The sequence below is a fragment of the Tympanuchus pallidicinctus genome, unplaced genomic scaffold (assembly GCF_026119805.1).
Source record: "Tympanuchus pallidicinctus isolate F22 unplaced genomic scaffold, pur_lepc_1.0 scaffold16, whole genome shotgun sequence".
Lineage (NCBI taxonomy): Eukaryota > Metazoa > Chordata > Aves > Galliformes > Phasianidae > Tympanuchus > Tympanuchus pallidicinctus.
In genome coordinates, this window is record NW_026294679.1 from 24,860,007 (window position 1) to 24,875,401 (window position 15,395).

The 15,395-nt window shown below is 37.9% G+C and overlaps 1 protein-coding gene across 3 annotated transcripts; it reads left to right on the forward strand.

Annotated features, from left to right (window-relative positions):
* Positions 1 to 82: 82 nt before the first annotated feature.
* On the forward strand, positions 83 to 13,386 carry DNAJC12 (DnaJ heat shock protein family (Hsp40) member C12). Of its 3 annotated transcripts, none has more exons than XM_052678059.1 (6): positions 83 to 153; positions 4,479 to 4,584; positions 7,171 to 7,249; positions 9,098 to 9,237; positions 10,216 to 10,414; positions 12,279 to 13,386. In XM_052678059.1, exons 2-6 carry the CDS (start codon positions 4,507 to 4,509, stop codon positions 12,371 to 12,373), a joined length of 591 nt encoding a protein of 196 aa, XP_052534019.1. In that variant the 5' UTR covers positions 83 to 153; positions 4,479 to 4,506; the 3' UTR covers positions 12,374 to 13,386. The 3 variants fall into 3 exon arrangements, with proteins under 3 accessions (XP_052534019.1, XP_052534020.1, XP_052534018.1); XM_052678060.1 differs by lacking the exon at positions 83 to 153 and adding an exon at positions 476 to 640; XM_052678058.1 differs by lacking the exon at positions 83 to 153 and adding an exon at positions 709 to 2,388.
* Positions 13,387 to 15,395: the final 2,009 nt, after the last annotated feature.

Here is a 15,395-nt window from a genome sequence, read left to right on the forward strand (position 1 = left end):
CGGCCCTCGCGCAGCCTGGCGTTCTGGTCATGTGGCCGCGCGCCGCCTGGGCGGCCACGGGGAGCGCTGCGGGGCCGGGGTGGAGTCGGTGCCTCGTTCCGCTCAGCCGGGACGGGCGGCCGTCATCTTCTCCGGCGGTGGAGGCCCGCCCCGGTTCGTCGCGGGAGCGCGTTCCGCTGGCGGGGGTGTTGCTGGCAAATGGCGGTGCCGGTGCCGCGGAGGGGTGGGAAAACTCTGGGCTTCTCCGCAGCGTTCTCTAAGGCGGCTGTAAAACGCAGCGCTGACGAACAGTTGCTGCTCCCTGCCCCGGGCTGCGCGTAGCAAATGCGCTTTGCTGGCCTCGCGAGCTCAGGCGTTTTCACGTTGCTCGTTCCTGACGGGACGCACAAAGCTCGTGGCTGAGTTGGTGAGGAGTCTTCTGCCGCGTTAATGGTAGACGCTGAACTGTGAGCCGTTTCTGCCCGAGCAACACACTCAGGTTTCCTTAAGCTGCCATCTCCCGCCCGAGGTTCCGCCCGGACGGAACCCCCCCGCTGTCCTGGCCGTACCGTTACCCACAGCCGCGGGTTCCCATCAGCGCTGGTGCTGCACACACAAGTTAGCCGGGGCTGTTTGTTGGCCTGGGCCCCTGCTGTTAGATGTTAAACTTCATGTTACTGTGAATTCGTTTTTTTCTTGTCTTGCCTTTCTTTTCTATTGGGTATTCTGAGGGTATTTACTATGAGGGTAGGTGTGACTGGCACTTGTGTGTATCGTTAATGCATCTTGCAAGATGCAGTAGTGGATAGACACGTTATTTTCTTGTATTTGTAGACTATTTGAAACGTGGACTTTCAGAGGGCAAAATGTCGCACTGGGTACAGTTCTAACACGATCGGTAGGGTTTTGCATAGTGTTTTTGTTTAGAAGTGAAATGAAAGAAACTGAGAGCAGCCCCCTGGAGGACATACATGCTGCTCAGTTTCTTGTGCTTTGCAGAGTTCCAGTGGAAGTATCAGTGTGGAAGGTATTCAAGAATGTTTACGTTTCTTTTGCTCGTATTTCTTGCTGTATAGATAGGCACAGAAGCGCATAATACAGTTGTGTTACACTTTCTCTTCTACAGCGATGAATTGAAACAACCTCTGGCAGCTGTGCGAAGTGGTGGCTGAATGGCTTTACAGCATCCTCTCATTTGTTTAGTTGTTCTGAGCTGATGGGAGTCAGAGTTTGCTTACAACAATAACAAAATCTGTTTTTTAAAAGAAAAATGTTGCCTGTCTCTTTTTGCATGTGCTTTGGTTTTATTACCTACTGGCACAGCAATATTGATCTAAACTTCACGGATATAGATTTCAGTATTTTTTTGTTTAATATTACTGCTTAATATCACCAACTACTTACATAATAGCCTTAGTAACTTCAATACAACCAAATCCTTAAGTTTGGTGGCAAGACCAATATTAGTCAAGTAGAATTTCTGCCTTGCAGACCTTGATAGCATCAGCTGTATTAAATCTATACTTCTGGTTAAGTTGTACGTAACATTTCTCATGCTTCACATGTATCAAAACAAGAAGTAACAAGATGTGAATTAGAACATTTCTATCATTGTCTGTGAATTTGTACTAAAGCGTTCTTTTTCAGTGTTGAAGTTCAGACAAGAATCAGATTTTGAGGCATAAAAAGAGAGGTGTTACTTTAGTAATGGTGTTTGGATGCTTATTTATGGGAAGACTGTGTTCTAAGGAAGACACCGTATAACTGACACAGATGGATGATACAGAGCTTTCTATGAAAGTGTTGAGGAAATGAATCGAGGATCCTAAGCTGGCTCTAACCTTGTGAGCATTTATGCATGCAATGATGATGTTGCAGTAGTTGCCCCTAAATTAGGAAGTCAGTTTGGCAGTGCTTGGGTCTTCTTCTGATCCTGCATCTCTGAGTATGTGTGACCATCCAAAAGTGGAGCATGCAGAACTTAAATAAGTTATGTTGTGCCTTGAATTCTGTGTGCTCTGTCCTTCAGAAGCAAAACAACTCAAGTTGTTTGAGAACTGGTACTAGAAGATTTGATAGATTATATGGGAATAAATACAGATTTCCAGATTTCCCTTGTTATATTTAAATAGCCATTTTGGACCAACAAGTGGATGGCAAGCCTTCTGTTACGCTGAGACAGGATTTGATTTTGCTTCTGACTCTAAGCAAGCAACATTGTTGATTACGTGTTGGGAATGAACACAAACATTTTGTTAGTGGCTGGGTACAGAGGACAAGTATGAGATTTCTTCACTTTCTGTACTGTTTGTACATTCTGGGCTAGGCTAACCAAAACAGGTGAATACACATACACTGTGCCATCTCCTGTGCTGTGATACCCTTTCAAACAACACTTATCTCCTGAAGGTAATCTTTATATATATATTTTTTTTATCTATGGCTTCTGTTCCTCTCCTTTTTTGATGATGCTCCATGAGTAGTTCTGGTAAAGAGCAGCAATTGACTATGCTACTCTGCTCTATTAGTATTTTGCAGCTTCCACGCTCAAACCTTTTGTTTGTATCCCAAGCACTGGAAATTCCTGGGAGGAGGGAAAACAAGTATGCCCACTGCTGTGGTTTGAATTGGAGTCCTTGTTCATTCCGTCTGAACAGAGTATAGGTGGGAAAACTCCCTGTGAACAAAAAGCTTTCAAGGCTCAGGATTTTGTCAGTTGAATCCTGCTCTTGGATCTGCAGTTCGCTTTGTGGCACAAAAAAGCCCACTGAAACTGCAGGGAAAAGGGGTTAAAAAGATCCTTCCCTTTCACCTTATGCAAACACACAATAAATACTTGGCCAAGAACAATATGTCAGGAGTGCTGCTGGGGATGTGGAACAACTGTTTGTTTTTTGTCCTCCCCCAAAGTACTATCTATTTAAATATTTACACAATCTCTTGCTAGAACACTTTCCTTTCTTTATTATACTTTTGTGATTCGTTAGTCAGGAGTGGAGAAGAGGGAGAACTTTGTAATTGTTCATTCTTTCACTTTGTTGAAAAAACTCAGTTGTTCTATATACTCTGAGAAATATGCCGATGTTTTCTAATTAGTTTAAATAGTTTCAGTGAGGCTCATGGATTGCTGCTTGGTACTGCTGCTTCTTTCTTTCATGTGCTTTTTATGTATTTTATAATCTGAACAGGCTATCTGAACATACAGTAAACCAAGAACTTCCAGACAATACAGCCCTGAAGTAGCAGATGATTACATAGATAATTTCAGAAGATTAATGTTATGTGTAATAGTAGCATAGAGTAAACCATAGCAATTATAAATGTGGGGGTTATGTATTCCATGTTTTATGAATACTTCTGAATGGCCACTAGGTCCTTCACTGCTTAGCACTGTGATAGCTTCGATCATACCCCACGTATCTATTTTGCGTGGACTCTCCTAGGTTACTGCATCTAAGATTATATAAATATTCAAGGCAATATTAGTGTTAGTTTAAAGAATCAGCAGTATTTTATGACTTTAAACATCTTGCATTACAAAGCTCTTGAACATGGAAAGTAAAAATACAGCTTCTTAGGCTCCAGAGGAAAGATTCCATCATGTGGTTACTGTTACCCCTAGGTATCACCTTTTAAAATCAGTAGATCATTGGAGAATACAGTTAAACATGAATGTAGGCTTTGTTGGACTTAGACCTTGATCACTAATTATAGTTCAAATTAAAATGTATTTCATTTCAAAGTCAAATGAGTTTTACAAAGCAGGTGTGCGCATGATACAAGCCTCTAAGGTGCAATTTGAAATAACTGGGAACTTCTGTTGCTTTTCCTAGTAGACAGTCTATTATCTTTTTATGCTGTCTTTTCATAGGCTTGATTTTGACAGACATGCAACTGTACAAAAGCAATGAACTGTTTGTTTTTGAATAATAGTTGTGAAAGGATAGCTAGTTATCCTTCACAGACAAGGATTTACCTTTTCTGTTGAAGGAACTGACAGAACCAGAAGATTTGGCAAAGCTGGGACTTCATTCACAGAAGTGTGCAGCCCAGTCATCATTATTCTGGAAGCAATCACTTAAAAATAAAGCAGAATATATCTTTTAGAATATATAGGCCCTGATGCATAAGAGCATAAAGTCAGTGAAACTGACTTTAACTGGCTATCTGCAGAATCCGTATCTCAAATACAGCTGGATTTTACTGAGAATCCAGAATTCATTTTGGAGGAGACCCCGAGTTTGATGTAGAAATGACTTGGGTGACTACAAATCCCAGGGAGCACTGCCATCGGCAGGTTTGTGCAAGCGGATTGGCATCCTGCAGGGACCAATGGCAGGCAGAGAATTCAAGACAATTCATGTGTGTCAGCTCTCTGTATTAAAAAGCACTGGAGAGAGCTGCAGACCTGTGTGGAAAACGCCTGTTTCCCCAGGCTACATTTAAACCTATTTGTGAGCTGGGTATTGATATTATATTTTAAACCCGCTGTGCCTCAGCTTGAAAAAGCCTGCTGGACCAGCCCAGATGGATGCAATTTTGAACTGCAGGCTGGAGGAGTTGGAAGATTACTACAACTTGCTCGGATGTGATGAACTATCTACGGTAAGAGCCTTTCCCACCTCCCTTCCAGGTTTATAACATTTTGAATGTCCTTGTTTATCTATCGGGGGGATTTGAAATTATTAATCTCTAAAGGTAGAACTATTTGAAATGTACTGCAAACCTTCTTTCTTGCCACTTTTCTCTTTTCAGGATTCCCTTTGCAAAGGGAATTTTTCTGATCTATATGCCAATGTTCAGATTTTAGAATGAAGCTCACATTAAAAATGTCTTATACAATATTGTATTACAGATATAGGTGAAACTAGAGCTTATTAAATAATTTAGTTCAACATGTGGTATGGTTTTAAATTGTGAGCCAAGTGCATAGATTTGCCAACATGCAAATAACATTTTGTAATACATTTGCAGTTTTAAAAGATGAAGAAGCTAACTATGTGCAACTAACTGAAAGTTCAGAGTTGTCAGTGACTGATGATGCTATTGCGTTTCTCAAGTATATTCCTTTCTTGTCCCTTTTTTATTTTTGAAAACTGTATTCATTATTGGGAAGAAAAACAAAAAGTGCATCTTTTTCATTTGTCATATTAATGATTTTTAATGATAATTTTAATGACTTTAGAATTTTTTTTGTTGTTGGCAGATGCATACTGTAGGTATGTAAGCAGTTGTATGATTTGTACTTAAATGCTCTTCTTCCTAAATATGCCCATGTAATGCTTTTGGATAGTTTGACTTAGTGGTATGCTATTATTTTTTAATCTAGCTGCTGGAATTAGGTTCAGATTTTGAAAAGGGAGTTTTGATTACTCTGCTGTAATGAATGGTAAATTCAGGGTAAATAAAAGCTATATTTTGCTTAGTAAATTTAATCAGATGCTTTTGTTTGTCGTAGTGGTCAAATGCTGGTAAAATTTATGTCACTGAAAGCCAATTAGTAAGCACCTTAGGTCTGTTGCAGAGGGTAATTTAAAGCTTTCCCTGAGGGAACTTCTAATGTGACATCCCAGCAGAGGGCAGTGTTAAAGTCCATATCTAGGCTTGTTTTGCAAATGCTATTTCTCGTCTCCTAGCTCACATTAATACCTTACGGGCTTACTAATTAATGGACAGTTCATGCACGTGTGACAGTGATGTTTCAGATTGCTTCAAAATGAAATTTAAAAGGTGGAATAATTGCCAGTGGGCCCTAAAGAAATAATCTGTCAAGTAGTATTTATTGAGACAAACAGGAGATGTTACAGCATTGTTTTGGATGTGGGAGCGCGAACTGAGGTAACAGGTTGACTGAGTGCAGTGATTCCTTCTCTCAGCACGCTGTACGTGACTACTAGCATTTGAAGCAGGGCAGGTATTTTGCAATCACACTGATTTCTATATGCATCAAGTATTTGTAGCAGTACAGGCTTCTATGCACCCTTCTTTAGGCCTGTACAGAAGTGAATTTACTCTTGCACACTCATAGTATTTTTATGCCCTGTGCTGATCTGACCTGGATCAATTTAAACACAGATAGCATCAAGTATTTCAACAGCATTTCTCTATGTTAAAAAAAAAAAAAGAAAAAAAAAAAGTGTTCATTCTTGGTTTCTTGCAGAATTGGGCTCATAGCTTCTTCGTATTGGAGAGGCTGAGGTGATATTTATTCCACATCCTTCATCCATGAACTGTGTTATTCTAGTAGGCATAAGATAACTTTTTTTGGTAAAATATATCACTGATTTTTTTTTTTAAATGTAAATTGAATGTATTTTTGTATAAAAATTACACAAACTTTTCTCAGCGTATTACTACAAAATTTGGCCAGCTAGTTAAGTGGCATGTAGTTTTGTTTCACAGAAAAATGTTGTAACTTAGGTTTAAAATATTTCATTTAAATTTTATATGGACATCAGAGTTTGAAGGATGCTGAATTTATGTGAACAACTTCTCCAGCATAGAAAAAATAATAGCTAACTGGTATCTTAGGATGAATTCTTGTCTAAGCTTGAAATATAGAATGGAATAAAGAAATGTTGGCTTCTGAATTATAGGAAGAAACAAGATACTATGAAAATCTGAAGATTTGAAAATCAAAGCCTAACCCCAGCTACTGTGGTTTCCTGTGTTTTGTTAGCTCTTAATCTCTCTTTGCTTTTCCAGAGGTTATGATACCTTATGACATTATAAAATGTAGGAACTTGTAGTTAATTTAAAGTAATATGTGTCAATATTCATATGTTGATTACAAATGTATTCCATTCCACACCAGCCTTCGCCCAGAAAATTAACTTGACAGGAAGACTGTGATCTGTTCTTTGTCTAGCTTTGTGGTATGTGAGCTTGATAACCCATGTGGTTCTGGCTAAGTTTAATATGCACATGTGATCTCTACATGTTTTTCTTAAAGCTAATTCACTGTATTGGATGACCAAGTTTCACCGAAACAAAAACAAGGATGAGTGTGCGGATAATGAAATTAGTGTCACTGACAGATGGTGGTTGTTGCCTATTTTGCCTGTATTAAAAGTTTGTAAAATGAGTAGGAAAAGAATCAACATTCTTTGTTGTTCTCCAACTCATTTCAAAGAGCAAATTTGAACATATTTTCTGTGTGTTTACTCACTTCAAATCTGATATCCTCTTTAGGTTGAGCAAATTCTTGCAGAATTTAAGATTAGGGCCCTTGAATGTCATCCTGACAAACACCCAGGAAACCCCAAAGCAGGTATGTATTTTTCTCTGTTTAAAAATCATCTTTATCTAAGATAACTAAAATAACTAAGATATTAAATTCAACCTTAAAATTTTACTAAATATTATTTTGCCCAATATGTTTTAATTGTCATGTGTATTGAGCATATTGTCTTTAAATAGCAGGCTTTAATATTCTGTTCCAACGTTTGCACACTCATAGGCGGTAAAAGTAAGTCATTAGTTTTTTTTTTTTTATTTCTAGGATTTCTTTCTTTAATAATTTATTCCCATGGTAGGAATCCAGAAATTGTTTATGGCATGTAGCCTTCCTAGACCTATGAAGTTGGACTGCTTCCAAGCCCAGTGGCATTCAAATGTCACACTTACGTCAACTAGTTAATTTGCGTCCAGGAACAAGATAATCAGGATCATATTAAACATACTTCAGTTTCTTTTAGTGTAATTTAATTATTGGAAATAAAGAGAAGCTAACACCACGTGAGTAGCCATCTGTTTGCAGAACATCAGCTAATGTCTCAATTAAGCACACAGTTCATCATATCCAAGCTATACCTGTGACGTCGAAGCAGCACCTGAGTTATTTGAAGACAATTTTACCCATATAAAACCAAAAAGACAGCTCTAATCTGTGCTCATCTTTGTCTGAGTTGTTTCTATTCTTGCAACTGTTCTGATGATAATTATGGTCCCAATTAAAAATTGTAGAATAATTAAGTATACTTTTCATTTTTGTTAATGCACAAAGCTTTTCATTTGGATCCTTCCTAATTGTTTAACTATAAACACTCCCCTGGGACAGCAGAGCTGTGAATGCAGCAGCTGTTACGGGAGGCTCCCGCCCGCTGCCTCCAGCAGAGCTCTCAGCCAGACTGCCTTTCCCTCTTGATGTGTCATCCTGTTTCAGTGAGTTGGCAAGGGGAGGTTGAAAGGCAAAATAGTAGGATGTCTCACTTTGGTTTTCTCTGAGAAGGAACCTCTTGAGATCTGGAGTTTGAGAGACAATCTGCCACCTGTTAACTATAACCTCATCACTAGTATTTGATTTACTGATTAACACAAGTGCCAATGGAATCAGTGTAAGAGACTTTGCACCAAATTCTGGCTCATGCAGTAAAAAGAAACTTCCATGGTCATAGTCCCACAGCTCCCTCTAAAGTCAGTGAAGCTTAGTAACTCAGGGGAGGCCAACTGCCAAATGTTAAAAGGTTTTATCAAGAACTATTTTGTGCTGCATTGACCCAAATGTTCTGTTTCTGTTAAATGCCTTTTCACATTGCTGATGAAAGTTTATGGTTTGATATTTCATCAGCTTAACTGAGCTCAGTAAAGAGTAATTAAAATAACTTTATTGAAAACTTGTGGCACTAGAAAAGGAAACTGCAAAACTGCCTTCTCAACATGTCATCTGTTGTTTGATTTAAGCTTACCAATTTTGATTGGGCTTTATATTTCAAAAGAAATCTAATTTGTAAACTCGAATATATGAATAATAATAGAATAGTAACGAATAGTAATAGATCACCGTAACACAGGTGGTTCTTAGATAAATCTAAATCTTTATAACTTTTCTACAAATACAAATATGAAACTGCATCCTTAGTAATCACTTAATGAAAAATTATCCTGTAGGGGAAAGTGAGAGCTCTCATTTGTGCAGTCAGGTATCCGAGATAACGTTTTGGCATATGTGGAAAAGCTAACTAATTAAATGCACAATTTAATTATTTTCCACTATATTTAGATTCCTCTATGTGCTTGTTGGTTTTGCTTGTCAATTAACCTTGTGCTGCTGGTAGACCTGAATTGATTTCACTGAAAACAAGTATTGGCTTTAGCATCTTTTTGGGTTGTTTTCTAGTGGAGAATTTCCAGAAGCTGCAGCAAGCTAAGGAGGTTCTTATTAATGAAGAGAGTCGAGCACGCTATGATTACTGGAGGAGAAGCAAAATCACCATTCCTTTCCAGCAGTGGGAGGCTTTGAGCAGCTCTGTGAAAACGGTTGGTGTTGTCTATGTCTGAGCACACAGAGAGGAGGTTGGGTTGACCCAGGAGAAATCCTCCAGTGGGGGAGGGTGAGCTGCCACAGCTCTCCAGTGGTGGGTTTTTGGGATGGTGCAGAATGATTTCTGAGGAAACTCAGACAACGTTGGAGAGCTATAGAAGACCATTCATAGTCTGGTTTTAGACTGTTAGTTTTACAGTAAATTCTTCAGATTGCCACTTTCCTGTCTATTATCTACACCTTACAGCTTAGAAATAGATGTTCTGAGGATTGATTTCCCTGCTAATTTTGTTGGTGTGTTTCTACTAGGTTCTAATTCCACAATGTTTGATTACTTTCTGCATGGTTGTTACAAATCCACATGGTCATATATATCATAGAATCATAGAATCGCAAGGTTGGAAATGACCTATAAGATTGTCTAGTCCAACTATCTCCTCATCACCATTGCACCACTAGCACTAAATATAGACAGGTGAATGAATGTTTCCCTTTTCAGTCCTGCCTGCCTCAATTCTACTTACTGTTGATGTTTGAGAACCTCCTTAGCTGAACCATCATGCCTGAGTTTAAATATTTGATGGAAATATCTCACCAAGCATAGCTCAGTTCCAAACAGGAGTCATAATGCAGACTTCAATAGCAAAAGCTTTCAAAATTGTCTTGCTTTCAAAAGGGACACTGCAGTCAAAGGCAGCTTTGAAAATGGAAATAGAAGTCACTCAAGCCCTCTTAAGCATCTCAAGTCATGTGGCGTACATCTAGGTTTTGTTCTTTGTCTTTGCCTGGCACAAGCTATCCTTTCAAATGCTGTTTGTAGTGCGTTACCATGTTTCCTTCTCCTGTTCACCTGCAAGCTTCTCTAGTATGTACTGTATTTGACTATTTATTACAATGTAGGGAAGAAAAAAAAATCAAGTTTTTTTAAAAGCATAAAAATTGGTACATTATTTTTTTTCTCTGCATTTCTGTAGTCAATGCACTGGGCTGTCCAAAATAAGAAGGATCAAATGCTGGAAGCTCCTGACTTGAACAATAGCAACAACTTAACTAATGAGATTTGGACCCAGAAAACTGAAAACAATGAAGATGGATTGTCTGATGGGAACAGAGAGCAAGATGTTGCAATTCCTGATGTAAAACCACAGTCTTCAAAGAATCCAGACTCCCCAAGTAAGTAAAACCAGCAGTTACAGCAGACTGCAAAGGCAGCACTGTCCTGAAACTGAGGCTTCTAGTCATGAGGAATTCTCCAGAATAACACATCTGGTAGCTTTTTTTAATGTGGATTTGGATTGGGATTTTGTTACAGCTTTTAGGATTTGTTTTTTTTTATTGTTTTTGAAGCTTTCAGGCCTTTCTCCCTCCCTGCCCCCAGTTTCTTTGCCTGCTAGATAGTGAAACCAATGTTAGTCATTTTTAAATCAAAATGAAAAACTCACATTTCCTTCTAGATTGAAGTGAGTAAAAATAATAAATTATTTTCAATGATTAAACAAAAAAAAACAACAAACCAACCAAACAAGAAACAAACAGCAAAACTTTAAATCATATTACATAAAACATTTAGATTGCTTTTTTTTTTTCTTTTTTTTTTTTTCTTTAAACCCAGCATTCAGTACTTATGCATAGTTTGTATCTAATGAGCTAATGCAGATTAAAAATTTAGGCTTGAAGGTTTCTTTTGTATTTTTTTTTTAAATAGTGCACACACCAGAATAAGTGATGCATTTCAAAAACTATCATCTGGCCAGTTAGTATTTCCTATCTATTTTTAGGTTAGTAGATCTGAACCAAATTTAACTTACCACAAAGGCTGCCCTCTGTTCTGTTTCATACTTTAGCAATTTCATAATGTTATATATATATTATTAGAGAAATATTATTAAACATTTCTGTTGTTTCTTCTCAGTTTGACTGCACAGGGAATTAAAATAAACTGGGAGGAAATGAAAGTTAGCTTAAGTGTTTATAGAATGCAGAAAATAAAGTTCTACAAACAGATGTTGGTGAAATGTAACTAAAAAATAACTTATAACATTATAGTGCTTGTTAATTTAGGTAATTAAATCAGCTTTGTAGACTTTTGTAAAGTAATTACATTTCAAAGTAAGCAAAATGTCACCTTGTAAGCTTTCTCTGAAGGCATCTTCCTTCTTACAATTTTTGATGTTTTTATGTTCTTCATAGATTTGAAGGTGAAAAAATCAAACCCATGAAATGCCTACTTAGTGCATCCAGTAGGCACATACTTGTGTTGATAAATGTGGTCATCAGAATGTATTTATTTTTCAGAGCCCATATGTACAACTGTGTTCATACCTGATGTTAGCATGCTGATAACTTTCGTTGGATCCACCCAGGAAAATTTTTAATATTGGATGCTCATTTTAAATGGAGATAGATTTGATTTCTGTCTGCTAGTGCAGAGGAGTTACAGACCACAGCTCAACATGTACATTTCAACCTGAATGAAATAATTTAACAGTAAGTCTAGTAACAGGTTTCAGCTTCCTGATGTAGGAAGATCACGTTTTAGTATTCAGAACTAACAGAGCATAAAAATGAAGTTCTGGGCCTGGAATAAAATATGTAGGTAAGGGCCGAAAAACTCCTCAACTCCCCTGTGTGTAGAAAGAATCAGTACACCTTCCCTTCAAGCTGCTGCCTATCACATGCTTGGAGACTAATCCTGTCACCTTTTCTATCTCCTTTTTCAGATTAAGCAAGTGATTTTTTTGTTCACTCTTTCATTCTAAGTTCTGCTTTTTAGAGTTCTCATAATTCTTACTGTTCTCCCTTGGACTCTTTCCAGCTGATACATATATATATATATTGAAATTTGGTGTTTGCTTTGGTTCTTGTTCAAATGGTGCCAAGAATGCAGAGATTGGTCCCTGCTAGTAAAGAACACTTGAAAGTGATTAATTTTTGACTTGCTTTTGGAGGGAAGATTAACTTGTTATTTCAAACAACTTAGTATTATAGGTTTGTAATAATTTATTTGCCTTTCTCTCTCTTTGTTCCCCCCCCCCAGGATTTTCAGAGGCAAACTACTGGCACTTACGTTTCCGCTGGTCAGGGGATGCCCCATCAGATCTTCTGAGGAAATTCAGAAACTATGAAATCTAAAATGCAAAATACACAGGAGTGTGAGGTCATCTATTCAACAATTCAGTATTTTTTGCAGCAGTTTGAAGTTATTTGTATTTTGTATTCATTCATTGTGCTTTGAATATTGTCTGAATAAATGTAACGTCTGTATCTGTTAACACACATTCTATGAGCATTACAGGCAGAGTTCTGTTTTAATAAGGTTCAGTAAGCAGAGCCCTTTTCAGTATTAATGTAGAGTGATTTGGTGTAGCTATCTAATTTTTTGTATATTGTTTCTTGTGTTTTTAAATACTGTGTAGTAATAGTAATTGTATTCTCAGCAGAACCAAAAGTCAATGCTAGATTCCAAGATATTCCTATATTAAATGAAAATCTACCAAAAGCTGTATTACAATGAACTTAAAACTGCTTGGTTCTAAACTATGTACTTTGGTTCTCTATTGCGTTGTACTTACTGCAGTGATTTGTAATGCATGCATTCACAATACTTTTACAAGCCTAACTTGTTGGACAGTTGTAATTTTGCAATATAAATAAAGTAAGAACCTTGTTATTATCCAGCAGGTGACTGTAGTGGATCAAGTACTCTCAAAAATCACTTTCATTCTATCATAATAGGTAAGCTTTTTGCACCAAATGCTTGTTTTAGAAGGCAATTCCAGAACCTTGCTTTATTGGACAGAAACTCTTGTTAGGATTTGGTGGTGGAAATCTGATACCTCTAGTATGTATGCCAGCATTGTCCTAGTGTAATAGTTACTTTCTTCCCTTTGGTGGCCTCACAAACCACATATAAAATCCTTATATGACCCTAAGTATGAAGAATCAGGCCAGCCTGCATTAATATGTTTAAAATCTTACGTGATAAGTTTTTGAAATGTTGAGTGACTTCTCAAATTCTGTGTGTGTATTTTGCATTTGCTTCCTTTTTTTGTAATCCTGACTGATACATCAGCTAATTGACATTGTGTTTTTTGTGTGGGCAAGTGATTCTGACAGCAACAAATAAAACTACATGCATACAGAAAGGATTCTCTTTTTTTTTTTTTTTTTTTTTTTTTTTTAAATGAAATACTCTGCTCCTCACAGATCTCTCTTGAATTTCTTATTACTTGTCCCATCAGCAGGGAAACACTTAAAGGAGTCCAGTTATGAATACTGGTAATCTCTGTGGAAATTCTGATCTAAGAATTGTGGCCTTTTCTCAACATGGAGACAACTGTATGACATCTGTTCTTCCTCAAGAAACACATTTGGCCTTATTGTGCCAGTAATATGATGTGCTGACTGTCCTGTCATGCTCCTGTTTGGTGTTTATTCGCAACAAGCTGTAATGTCGGTACCTGCCACTGCAACACAGATAATGTGTATGTACCATTAGATATATTTGTATTGTTGTTCTTATGTCAGTTTTCTTTACAGGAGCTGACACCAGTGGTAACTCCAGTAGTGCTTGCACCAACTTGTTTATAAAAGCTCAAAGTAATGGTGTTCTATTATTACAGCTACATTGATCCTACTTTGACATCAGTAGTGACAGCTATTTTTACAATCCATCATCCTGCTTATAAGAAATTATTGTGTTTTTTTCTCTTGTGTGTTTTGCAGCTGAAAACAGATGATAGTGATAATTCTTTGTAATATCTGCTAAATATTATTACATATTTACTTTTCTCTCTATGGAAAGGTATCTGCTCAAGAAAGACTTTTAATCCATTTTATCATGGAAGGACAATAAATAAGGTGAAAGGAGAGGAACAGAATAACTAGTCCATGTAAAGAATACAAAGTAATTTATTTTTCTCTCCTTTCTGAAAAGATGGAAATACAACTAACTGGCCTACTTGGGATCAGCTTTTCCTCCCCATTTCACTTTAGTGGCTGATTTGGCACCTAATTGACTTGAGAGCATATAGGAGGTCTTTGAACAATAAAACTGTTTCTCATGTCATTCAAAGTGGTCTGTTTTGCCAAAACACCCTTGGATATTTGTTATAAATGAATAGTTGCAGATATTAGGAAGACTCTGAGCCCCGCATTTTGCAACATACCTGCTAGAGACCAATAATCTTATATTTTACCCTAATGAAGAAGTCAGATTATTAATTGATACTCCAGTATGCTGATACAGACATTTCTTACACTTACTTGTATATCTGAAAAGTTCCAATTCTTTTGTGTTTCAAATAGAACTGAATTAACCTGCTTCTATTGTAGCAGAAATGCTAAGTCACAACTTGAACTATGATTGAGCACCTTGTGGGAAGGCAGGGCCAACCTAGGGGAGCTCAGGTGCATGCAGTACAGCTGAATGACTGGAAGGGCTGGAGCCAGGAGCCACCCCTTCCCAACCTTCACTTAAGGGTTGGCAAAGGAGGTGAAGGTATCTTGATGGAGATTCCTGTGTACTTGGGGCTTTCCAAGGGTAAGCAGCTTCTTTTCTTTATTTCTGTGACTACAGCTGTTGCATTTGAGCGTATCCTCACTTGCTGCAGACCAGCACCTTGCTGCCCTGCTGTTATTGCTGCGCTTTCCATTGCGTCTCGGTGTTATGCCTAGCAAGCCCAGTAGTACTGGAAAACAGGAGGAATCTGTGCAGCTTGTTTCTGTTCTGGAGCAGTAGTGGTGGGACGTCACCTGCTGGCCAGCAAGAACAGTTAATTGGAATGACTGGGCACCCTTGTTCTCCCTCATTATAAAAAGGAAAACAGTGGGCACCTGACAAATTACTCAGTGCATGATGAACTGGGACCTTACCCGTACCCCTTCTCAAACAGAAGGTGTTTATTTTTTTTTTCAATTATATATCTAGTTGGGTTTTGAAGCCTGGTTGCTAGTAGCATGGGAAGATGCACTGGCCTATGTAATGTTGCTTGTGATATTGGTAATGCCTTGGCCTCTGCACTGGTAGGCACATAACCTACTTGGCTAAGACTCATGCTTAGACATAAACTGATGGAGGGGATGTATGCTGTGTCACTTTGAGCTTTGAAAGGGTGTAATTATAACAGCCAGGTGTCAGTGGCTTTTTAGTGGT